This window comes from Rhinoderma darwinii, chromosome 7 (genome assembly GCF_050947455.1).
Source record: "Rhinoderma darwinii isolate aRhiDar2 chromosome 7, aRhiDar2.hap1, whole genome shotgun sequence".
NCBI lineage: Eukaryota > Metazoa > Chordata > Amphibia > Anura > Rhinodermatidae > Rhinoderma > Rhinoderma darwinii.
The window spans coordinates 101,521,533-101,533,844 of NC_134693.1; the positions used below are offsets into that span (position 1 = coordinate 101,521,533).

General features: G+C 41.4%; 1 protein-coding gene across 2 annotated transcripts in view; it reads left to right on the forward strand.

Annotated features, from left to right (window-relative positions):
- Positions 1-12,312, forward strand: part of ATRIP (ATR interacting protein) — a 129,877-nt gene that overhangs the window by 78,771 nt on the left and 38,794 nt on the right. The window contains exons 10-11 of one of the 2 annotated variants that reach the window (XM_075833736.1): positions 722-864; positions 9,167-9,411. In XM_075833736.1, coding sequence (XP_075689851.1) covers positions 722-864; positions 9,167-9,222 — 199 coding nt within the window. In that variant the 3' untranslated portion in view covers positions 9,223-9,411. Of the gene's footprint in view, positions 1-721; positions 865-9,166; positions 9,412-12,312 lie in introns of those variants that run through there. The other variant, XM_075833735.1, reaches the window with a different exon arrangement.

The window sequence follows — 12,312 nt, forward strand, 5'->3', positions numbered from 1 at the left end:
TTGTACTGTAATTTGATAAAGGGTGGGTGTGACGTTAGATTTATTTAAGGTTATTAGACAAAGTAGGCTATATTTGCCTTAGAGTTACTTTGCGTTTCCCTGGACCAAACTGCTGGAGGTTGGATATAGGCCATTGTATAGTTTATATATACACAGTTGTTGACGGTGGAAAAGTGAATTATGAAGAAAAATAGAAGATTGGAATTGCACCCAAAAATGAGTTCAAATAAACCTGTCACTAGGTTTGAAGCCGCCGCCAGCATGTCATTACGCAGTTAAGGTTTAGTGTTCCAAACCTGCCAACGTTGAAACCGGACATTTATACAATAGATCGTAAAAATAACAAGTTACCGAGAAGTCCGGGAGCAGCATGCACATGTGCCGGATGCCACCGTACTCCCCTTAGTAACTTGGAAGAATTTTACTAACTATTGCCTAAAGTTTCTGATGTCAGCATGTTTGGAACACTAAACCTCAGCTGCATAAGGACATGTTGGTTTAATGGCTCCAAACCTACTGTCAGGTTCTCTTAAAGGAAATATATAATGTCTTCTGTTGCTCTTTCCTTTGTGGCCTTCAAGACTTTTCTTGACCTTTTTTATTTCTTTAGTATAGCAGAATACAAGATGAACAGTTGTTTTCTGCCATAAAATGGTTTCAAGAAATCCCTTTTTTTTTTTTTTTTTTCAATTCTGCCCATGCTCAAAACACTTTCTTTCAGATTCCAGGGATTGCTCAGCTCTCCTGTGCTGCTCCGCTGCTTATCGGCAGACACTCCTCTCTCTGTGGCCTTCAAGGCTGTCTTGTTGCTGGCCCTTCTTGCGGATGATCAGAGGCTAGCTGGTCTCTTGTGTTCATGCTCAGGTTAGTGAACCGTTGATGCTTTGGGGGGATAAGAAGGTGTAACTTAGAAGTATTATAGGTAAATAAAGATTGTTCTCCCATGTTTTAAGTTAAAGTGTTTTTCCAACCTTTTTAAAAATAAAAAAAAATAGTGTTAGCTGCATATGGCAAATAAATAAAAGATAGTGCATACTCACCTTCTAAACTCCCTGCTACTCACGTGCTAACCGTACTGTGGTCCCAGTAGTGTTTCCAGATATATATGTGTATCAAATTTGGAAACTTACCATTTAGCTTAGCTGAGCTCCTCTAATGCAGGAGCACATTAAACTTTTCCTACATGAAGTTACTGTACAGTCCTTGGTGTAAACCCTAAACTTCGCAGAATGCGTTTCGCCAGAAAATTGCAGACATTGACCAGGCAGATCTGAAGTCTGCAGTAATATGAATGCAGCTCTGGAGTATAACATGGGCTTTAAATTGGAATAAGAATATATAGAATTATGTACTCACTGTTTAGTGGCACTTATTTTGTTTTTTTTGTTTTTTTAAATTTGCCTTGTGTCAGGCAGATGCCTGTAACAGAATTTCGAGTTCACAAATTTTTAAGACCGCAGCCCACATGGGAGGTTTCAATAATTCATTTGACTATAATCCTAAACACGCAGCTCACTTTTGTCACTCTATGTTTAGCACTATTTGTGACAAGGAGCTGTCAGTTTAGTAGGCTCTCACAGTAATGGCCCCATATCTTTAACCCCTTCAGGACTGAGCCTGTTTTGGCCTTGTGGATGCAGCCGATTATTTCAAATCTGACGTGTCACTTTATGTGGTAATAACGTTATCTCGTGACATATTGTACTTTGTTAGTGAAAAAATTTGATCAATAAATTCAGTATTTGTTTGAGAGAAACACCAAACTTTAGATAAAATTTGCAAAAATTTGCATTTTTCTAAATTTAAATGTATCTGCTTGTAAAACCGCAATACTACACAAAATAGTTACTAATTAACATTTCCCATATGTCTACTTTATGTTGGCATAGTTTTTTGAACAACCTTTTTTTTTTTTTGTTGCTAGGACGTTACAAGGCTTAGAACTTTAGCAGCAATTTCTCACATTTTCAAGAAGTTCCAAAACCAATTTTTATAGGTACCAGTTCGGTTCTAAAGTTGCTTTGAGGGCCTTATATATTAGACACCCCCATAAGTCACCCAATTTGAAAAACCGCACCCCTCAAAGTTTTCAAAGCAACATTTAGAAAGTTTCTTAACCCTTTAGTTGTTTCACAGGAATTAAAGCAAAGTAGAGGGGAAATTTACAAACTTCTTTTTTTGTCAGAAAATAATTTTTTTTTCTTTAACACAAAAGGTTTTACCAGAGAAACGCAACTCAATATTGTCCAGATTCTGCAGTTTTTAGAAATATCCCACATGTGGCCCTAGTGTGCTAATGGACTGAAGCACAGGCCTCAAGCAAAGCAGCACCTAGTGGATTATGGGGCCTCCTTTTTATTAGAATATATTTTAGGCACAATGTCAGGTTTGAAGAGGTCTTGTGGGGCCAAAACAGTGGAGATACCCCCAAAAAGACACCATTTGGCAAACTACACCCCTCACGGAATTTATCAAGCGGTATAGTGAGCATTTTAACCCCACAGGTTTTTTGCTGAATTTAGTGGAATTAGTCTGTAAAAATGAAAAATCTAAATTTTTCCAATGAAATGTAGAAATTATAAATTTTTACAAGGAATAAAGAAGAAAAAGCACCACAAGATTTGTAAAGCAATTTCTACTGATTATATACTCCATGTGTGGTAATAAATGGCTGTTTGGACACACGGCAGGGCTCAGAAGGGAAGGAGCACTATTTGGCTTTTGGAGCTCAAGTTTGCTGGATTGGTTTTCGGGTGTCATGTCGCATTTGCAAAGCCTCTGTGGGACCAAATCAGTGGATACCTCCCAGAAGTGACCCCATATGGGAAACAACTGCCCTAAAAATAATTTATCTAGGGGTATAGTGAGCATTTTGATCCCATAGGTTTTTCGCTGAATTTAGTGTAATTAGGCCCTGAAAACGTCTATTGTTTTGTTGTTTTTCTTTACAACATTCACCGTGCATTATAAATGACATATTTCATTTATTCTGCGGGTCGATGCGATTAAGGCGATACCGTATGTATATAGTTTGTTTTTGTTTTACAGTTTTTGCACGATAAAATCACGGTTTTAAAAACATTACGTTTTTGTTTCGCCATATTCTAAGACCCACAACTTTTTATTTTTCCATCAAGAAAGTTGTGTGAGGGCTTGTTTTTTGCGGAACAAACTGTAGTTTTTATTGGTACCATTTTTGGGTACATCCGACTTTTTGATCCCTATTTATTCATTTTTTTTGGGAGCTGAAGTGACTAAAGATAGTGATTCTGGTATAGTTTTTTTTATTTTTATGGCGGTCCCATTAGAGACTTGAAGATCCAATTGTTGGATCGTTGTTATAATACCCTGCAATATTTATGTATTGCAGGGTATTATACCTGTCGGTTTGACACGGACGGGGCATATTAGGTCCTGCCTCTGGCAACAATCGACCCCCCGCAATCAAGTAGCGGGGTGCCGATGTTATAACAACTTAAATGCGACTGTCACTATTGACCGCCGCATTTAAGGGGTTTATCGACAGGGATCACCGCTGTGATCCGACTCGGTTTTCCCCCAGTACTAAGGCTGCTAGTAGCAGCCTCTACTGGGAGATGCCGGGCTGCGGGGAGCACCAGTGTGCTCTGTTAGGTGCACACGTATATTAACGGGCTGCAGGCACAAGGACCAGCGCTGCAGCCCGTTAATCTACGTGGGATGGTCGGGAAGGGGTTAATGGCAGGGCATTTTAAAACCTTTTATTCATTATTCAGATTAAAATACTACAAGTAATTCTTTTGATACACAAATACCCCTGATACAACCGGGGTTGAATCAATAAGCAATCCACAATTGTCACCTGGAATATCCAGAAAAATATATATCTAGATGGCGTGGTACCATACGCCACCTATGGACTTCAGGGATACAATAAAATTTTATCACACACAATTAGTTTCATTTTTTAAGAAGCAAATATATATATTTTTTTATCATCGCTCATGACTGCACCCATAGGGGTGACCGCCCATCCCAGGATAGGAAACTTGAGGAGATAAAAAGGTTCACACCCCCTCCACACTGCAGTTTCAGCTTTACTGTCCTCCGGATAGGTTGTCCTGGGGAGCTTCTGCGCCCACTGGAGATATGTATATAAATTTTTTTCTTTTTTATTCACACCCGGGTCTGAGGACTGTAATCTGGAATGAATTTGCCTTCCTTTCCTGGTGTGGTATAAGTTTATTGTAAAACGCAGCCTATTTACTAAGTCTAGTGCGCTGCCGCTTGTCTGTTCATATCTGCTCCGGCTAGGTCGGGCAGCATACTTGTCCGGTGACTCTTCCCTTCCCTCTGCTGACGTCCCTTCCGGTAGCATCTGACGTGCCGGAACAGGTGGGAGGAATCACAGCGCTGCTGGACGCTATATAAATTTGCAGCAGGGAGGCAGCCAGCTCTTGCAGGTCCTCTGCAAAAACTAGGTTTTCAGCCTATAATTACTGTGAGCTGTAAAACCAGAGACCTCAAAGGGGTGAATCACCATGTCTGATACTGGTGATGTCCATTCGAGAAACGCTGACCCATCAGAAGCCCCCAGTCCTCCGAGTCCGGTATTTGTCCTGTGGGTTGATGGGATCCATTAAACATTTGGTAAGATGCTTTTTCCATTATCTTAATGTTTTTTTCTATGTCTTGTATTTTTACAGACTACTAAAGAAGTGGTTAAGAAGTCCAGCTCTAGTAAAGCCAGGACTTTTAGAATCTGTAAAAATACTCTAAACCCCTTTGTCAAGTCTGCCTGGATAGGGTCATTGCTGAGCAGGCGCCTTCTTTAATAGACCGTATCAAACAAATTGTGAAGGATGAAGTGGTTTCCTCTTTGGAAGCTTTCAAGATGAAGAGTTCTCAGGCTAGTGCCTCAGGTGCACCCTCTGCTCCCTTTAGTGCTGATTACTCCGGCTCAGCTTCAGATGAGGGTGAAGTAGCCTCTGGATCAGACTCCTCTAATGAAGAACAGTCTGGTAACACCTCCTTCCAGGCAGAAGATGCCGAACATTTGCTAAAAGCAAATAGGGCAACAATGGGGTTAGGGGATGTCAGGGAATCCTCTAGATCCGTGTCAGATTTAATGTTTTAAGGTTTAGTGTTTAGACAGAAGAGGGTATTTCCAGTACATCTGAAAGGGGAGATCCCACATTGACAAAGAATGGAAGAATCCTGACAAAGTTCTTCATTCCTTCCACCATAAAAAGGAAATATCTCTTTGAAAAGGAGTCGGCTACTTGGGATAAGGCTTCTAGTGTGGACGCCCCAGTAGCTAAAGTGTCGAGGAAAGGGGTCCGCCCCTTTGATGATTTGGGGAGTTTAGGGGATTTCCTGGATAGAAAAGCAGATACATACCTTAAAAGGTCCTGGGAATCTGCGGCAGGTAGCCTTAGACTGAGCATTGCTGCTACTTGTGTGGCTAGGTCTATCAAGGTCTGGTTGGGGCAGTTACAGATACACCTAAAAGATAAGACCCCAAGAGAACAAATTGTTGCCTCTCTCCCTTCCTTTGCAAAGGCTGCAGACTTTTTGGCAGATGCATCAGCAGTAAAATTATCAGCAAGGTTGGAAGAGGGGAGATCAGGTATGCAAAAATAGGCTGTGAGGGAGATCTATTATTTGGCTCCTGTTTGGATGATATATTAGATAAGGCCTCGGATAGACAGAAGGGGTTCCTCAGCCATCAGGTCCCGCCTGTGGGAATCGTTTTGTTTTTTTTCTGAAAGAATGGTTCCAGTCCCTAGGGGGAAGGTTGGTTCCCTTTAACAAAAAAGGGTAAAGGGTTTATTTTTTCCCAGCAGGATAAAAATAAAGTCAGTCAGCAATGAGGTCAGGCCTCCGGGGGGGGGGGCTCTTTTTTTTTTTCTCAGGCCGGGGGAAACCTCTCAACCAACCCCTGGGTATAAGAGTGTTTCAGACTAGAGTTTCTCCCTCCCCCTGGGGAAGGATTTATCCCAACAAAAAATCCATGGGATGTTTTCAAGAGGCAGGCCTAACTAGGGGAAGTCCAATCCCTTGATTCAGAAGGTGGTGCTAGTCCCGATTCCCCTGGCAGATATTGGAAGGGGTTTTTACTCTCCCCCCCTCCCCCCTCATTTCTAGTAAACGCAATGGCAAGTTCAGGTTTATTATCAACCTCAGGCCTCTGAGCGAGTTTTTAACATACAAAAAAATTCAGAATGGAACTATTGCCTCAACTATCAGTCTGTTGTTTCCCCACTGTGTAATGGCCACGTTAGACCTAGAGGATGCGTATTACCATATACCGATGCATGCGTCCTCCCAGAGGTTTTTAAGGCTGGCTGTCTGGATGAACGGAAGCCTTCTCCATGTCCAGTACAAGGCTCTTCCCTTTGGGGGTCTCTCAGGCCCCGAGTTTCTTCACGAGGATAATTTCAGAAATAGCGGCCTTTGTCAGAATCCAGGGGTTACTTCTAGTACCCTATCTAGACAACTATCTACTGATTTTGTCGTGTCGCCAATCTTTGACCAACCACTGTCAACTCCTCAACTCTACCCTCTAGGACCTGGGGTGGAATATAAACCGGAACAAATCCGCTCTAGCCCCTCCAAAATCAAGATTTTTTGGAGGGGAATTCAGCTAGACTCCACCTGTCAGGAGTGCTCCCCCCCCCCCCTCAGAAAGTCCAGTCCCTAAAGAACAGAGTAATGGATCTCTTTATTTTCCACCTGTGCTCCCTCCGGAAAGCAATGTCCATTCTAGGCCTTATTACTTCAGCTATCCCAGCAATAAGGTGAGCTCAGCATTACTCAAGCCCACTTCACAGGGAGATTCCTGGCCTTTGGGCTGGTTCCCCCCTCTCTTTGGACACCAAATTTCACCTTTCTTCAGGAGTTAGACTCTCTTCTGTGGTGGACAAAGGTAAAGAATTTCCAGTCTGGGATGCCCTGGTCAGTTCACAACCTGGTCAGCCTCACCACAGACGCAAGTCCATGGGGTTAGGGGTCTAATTAAGAAAAAAGAGGTGTTTATTGCGGTTAAAAATTCGGTAGCTTTTGTTCTTCATACGGTGGTGTCTGATCCCTTAGGTCGCTTCCTCATATTAATTTGTGATATTAACCATGTGAAATATACGATTGTAAATGTGTACTTTCCGAATAAGAGACCAGGAAAGTTTTTCTCCAAATTAGCGCTAAAAGTGGAGGACCTTAAACAAAGGCGTTTTATTATTACGGTCGATTTTAATGCCGTATTTGATGGTGATTTGGATTCCTCTAAGGTTGGCAGGCGGAATGATTTTCTCTCACGACAGGTATTGGAGGAAAGATTATTTGATGTATGAAAGATGTCCGCATGGTACTGAGAGGGATTACACGTTCTTCTCCTCCCCTAGATTATCTTACTCCCATATAGATTATTTTCTTGTTGATAGGCAAATGTTAATGTTGACTAAGGCTTCTTTTATAGGGGATATTACTTGGTCCGATCACGCTCTGGTTTCAGTAATCGTGGAGGAAAGTTTTAGTCCCGTCCCCCACCCTCTCAGTGGAAGCGTAACGATTATATACTGTCTCATCCTGATTATCAGACTAGAATTAGGGACGCTCTACCCACTTACTTTGAAATTAATGCTCCATCTGTTATTAATCCTTACTCCTTGTGGGATGCGCATAAGGCATACATGAAGGGCATCTTCATTCAGGCTTCTGCTCAGGCTAAGTGTAAGAGGGAGAAAGATGTGACTGAGACGGTAACTAAAATTTCCAAAATAGAGAGCCTCAATAAAGTATCCCTCTCAGTGGCTCACATGCATAACTTTACGTAGTTTGAGGACGCAGTTACAGACTATACTTCAATCTAGGTACGATTTCACCTTAAAGAGGCTCTGTCACCACATTATAAGTGGCCTATATTGTACATGATCTGATCGGCGCTGTAATGTAGATTGCAGCAGTGTTTTTATTTCGAAAAATGATAATTTTTGACGGAGTTATGACATATTTTAGCTTTATGCTAATGAGTTTCTCAATGGACAACTGGGCGTGTTTTATTATATGGCCTAGTGGGCGTTGTGGAGAGAAGTGTATGACGCTGACCAATCAGCGTCATGCACTTCTCTCCATTCATTTATACAGCACTAGCGATATAGCTATATCGCTGTGTGCTGCCACATAAACTCCTGGATTGGCTTTGTGCTTCCTGGGAGTGGACCTTCTCCTCGCCGTTGGGTGTGTGGTTTAGTCTCGCACCATCATGATTGCGCGCCAATGGAAATTGGCTGACTCCCTGAGTAAAGCGGAACTAGTCAATCAAATTCAGTTTTCCTATCTTATGGAAAAGTCGTGGGCCTCTAAGACTTGCACAAATTTGAAAAAGCCTGGAGACCGTGGAGCGAATTTGTTCTAATCCCAGATTGATCCACAAAGCTTTCCCACTCTGCTTGATCTTGACAGTGTGATATGTATTCTGACAGGTGCTTGTGCACTCATAGTGCTTTATCCCCTGGCGTACAGATGGCTTTATGTATAACAGTGCTTTTTCTTTTCTTTTTATACTGTATTTTATTATCTATGAATCCCTGTGATGTGTTGTATTGTATGTGGTATTTTATGTTATGTGTTTTTGGGGAGATCCTCATGTTGAGTATTCTCCCTAATTGGTTTTGTCCTTTTTTTTTTTTTTTTTTATTAATAAAAACTTTATTGGGGAAAAAAGAAAGTGACATCTAACATCTACTTGAGAGTTTGGAACACCTACTAAGTTTGTAGGTTCAGAACAAGATCCTCTGACAGATCCTAACATACCAGTCATTCTAGATTTCCTACAGGCATGTATAGACTAACGACTTACTCCCAGTACTCTGAAGGTCCAGATCGCTGCATTGAGTTATTTTTTTTATGTTTGGCTAGCAGAACATCCCTGGGTAAAGAGGTTTATACGATCATCATCACGTTTGCATCAGATTAGAGAACTGTAGTACCACCTTGGGGTCTAAATACTGTCCTTTTGGGTCTTTCTCAAAATCACTTTGAGCCTATCGAAAATATTTCTATCAGACTTCTAACCATAAAATTTACTTTCCTTATATCCGTCTTTTTCAGCTCACCCCCCCCCCCCCCTTATACTACGGTATTGGATGACAGGGTGATCATTAAACCTCTCCCCTCCTTCCTTCCAAAGGTAGTGTCAAAGTTCCATACTTCGCAGGATGGCATTCTACCTTCTTTCTTTCCTGACCCAGAGAACATTCTGGAAGAAAGATTCCACTGCCTGGATGTCGAGATTTCTTCGGAGGTATCTGCAGGTTACTTCCCATTGGAGGAAAGATAAAAATCTTCTCCCACAGTTTCAGGGACCTCGTAGAGGTAGTAAAGCTTCTACATTATCCATTGACAGATGGATTAAGCAGACAATACATTTAGCTTGTGTCCTTATATCTTCCTCTACCAGAAGGGTTTGGAGCTCATTGAACCAGGTTATTGGCCACTTCCTGGGCTGGGAAATCAGGAGCCTCTCTCTAATTTGTAAGGTAACTACATGGAGTTCTCCACATACCTTTTTTAGACATGATCGTCTGCAGGTTCTTTTTGGAGCAGATGCTTCCTTTGGTAGCAAAGTCCTACAGGCTGTTGTCCCTCCCTGATGACTACTAGTCTAGTCTCGCATGGGTGCTGTCATGAGTGATAATATTTTTTGGAGCTCATGACAGCACCTTATATATTCCCTCCTTTAAATTTTTTTATTTGCCACTAAGAGTCAGGTAACTCTATCTTTTCCTCCGAGTGGAAGTCTATAGGTCAGGGCTGGCCTAGACAGAAAAGGGATGTAACTTACCGGATTTGTGTCCCACACATCTCTGCCACTTGTGTTATCTTTCAAGATACCTTTTTTCCTTTTTTTTGTTTCACTCCGGGTACTTCCTTTCTTGCAAATCACGGAGGTGTGGAGGGGGTGTGAACCTTTTTATTCCTCCGTTTCCTGTCCTGGGATGGGCGTTCTCCTCGCATGGGTGCTCTCAGGCAGGGCTTATTAGGTGCACAAAGATGGCGGACCTGGGGGCCTTCATCAGACTCCCAGGCAGCCATAGCAACCATCGCCCACCCGCAATTGCGTTGCAGGGGCGCGATGACCTGTTAGAGGTGGTCGCCCCCCTCTTTCTAACGATTTAAATGCTGCGGTCGCTATTGAACGAGTTAAACGCATTGAACGAGTTAAACGAGCGGCATCGCCGCTAGTTACTCTGAAGTGTCGGCTGTAACAAACAGCCGACACCGGCATCGTATGGAGCGGGTTCACTCCGTGAGCCCATTCCATACTTCCCCTGCCAGACTTTGGCGTAATGGATACGTCAAATGTCGGGAAGGGGTTAATTAGACTCTACTCTATTCTATCAAGCGTGCTTTGACATTTAGATATGCATTTCCGATATTATATAGCCGCTTATGCACCAGCTGCCGTGTTTTTTTTCATAACTAGCCGAATACAACATATCAGCAGAAGGCTAGCATTACCAGGGTGGGAAGAGCCACGTTTTTTTTGGCCTTTCCCAGCGTAATAATAGTAGCCTTTGGCCCCCCAGTGCCTGACCCTTACTATACAGGGTCGGACACTGTATCGTACTGACTATTCCTGGTATCCTTGGTGGTGGTAGGTACCGCGGTAATAATGGGGGGTTAGTGTTCGCCTTTTCACCGGCTAACACTACGTTTCGCCTTAGTAGTCGTTACTAAAGCAGTAGAAATAAAGTTTAAAAAAAACAGATGTAGAGTTGTTGTTTTTTTTTTTTATTGAAATAATAAACACCCACACAACCCACGTTAACCATTTTATTGAGAATAAAAAAAAAACGCTGTCATCAAAGTAGTACTTTAATCCGAAGTAGTCCAACAACCGAACCTGTAAAAAAAAAAAAAAATTAGTAACACATAAAAAAGCAAAGCAATTATTATAGTTGCCTATCCTGGGTCCAGCGCTGGAGCCGCAATGTCAGCGAGCTACACTGTTTCCGTAACTTCGGAAGTTATAGTGTGTGTCAGCAGTAAAAATGCCTAGGGCAGCATCAACTTTAACCCCTTAATGACACAGCCTAATTTGGGCCTTAAGGCTCAGAGACCATTTTTCAAATCTGACGTGTCACATTATGTGGTAATGACTTTGGAATGGCTTTATTAATCCAAGCGAATCTGAGATTTTCTCGTGACACATTGGACTTTGTTAGTGGTAAAATTTTGTTGATACATTGTGTTTATTTGTGGAAAAATAGCAAAATGTAGAAAAAATATTTAAATTGCCACTTTTCTTAATATTGAATGTATCTTCTTGTAAGGCAGATGGTTAAACTACGAAAAATAGTTACTAATTAACACTTTCCATATGTCTACTGTATGTTCGCATCGTTTTTTGAACATTCTTTTATTTTTTTAGGATGTTAAAAAGGCTTAGAACATAAACAGCAATTTCTCTTACTTTCAAGAAAATTTCAAAAGCATTTTTTTTTATGTACCAGTTCAGTTCGGAGGTGGCTTTCAGGGGCCTATATATTAGAAATCCCCAAAAAAACACAATTTTTAAACCTGGACCCCTCAAAGTATTCAAAACAGCATTTAAAAAGTTTCTTAACCTTTTAGGCGTTTCACAGGAATTAAAATTAAGGTGAAATTTGCCAATTTAATTTTTCTTGCAGAAATTCAAATTTGATTAAAAAAAAATCTGTAACACAATGTTTTACCAGAGAAACAACTAAATATTTATTGCCCAGATTCTGCAGTTTTTAGAAATGTCCCACATGTGGCCCTAGTGTGCTACTGGACTAAAACACAGGCCTCAGAAGCAAAGGCGCACCTAGTGGATTTTGGGGCCTTTTTTTTTTTTTATTCAAACATATTTTAGGCACCATGCCAGGTTTGAAGAGGTCTTGTGGTGCCAAAACATAGAAAACACCCCTTAAGGAATTATTTTATGGGTGTTGTGTTTTTTCACAGAACCTATTTGAATTGGGCTGTGAATTAAAAAAAAAAAAAGAATATATAATTTTCCAATCATATGTAGTTTTTGTTCAAAATTTCTTATTTTCACAAGGAATAAAATACCAGATTTTGTTGCCCAATTTCTCCTGAGTGTGGCAATACCCCATTTGTGGTGATAAAATGCTGTTTGGAGCCATGGGAGGGTGCTAGGTGTTCTTTGGAGTCCAGATTTTGCTGGATTTGTCGCATTTGCACAACCCCAGAGGTACAAGGACGGTGGAAATCCCCAACAAATGACCCAATTTTGGAAACTACATCCCTTAAAGGGAATGTGTTGCCAGAAAAACATGTTTTGTTTTT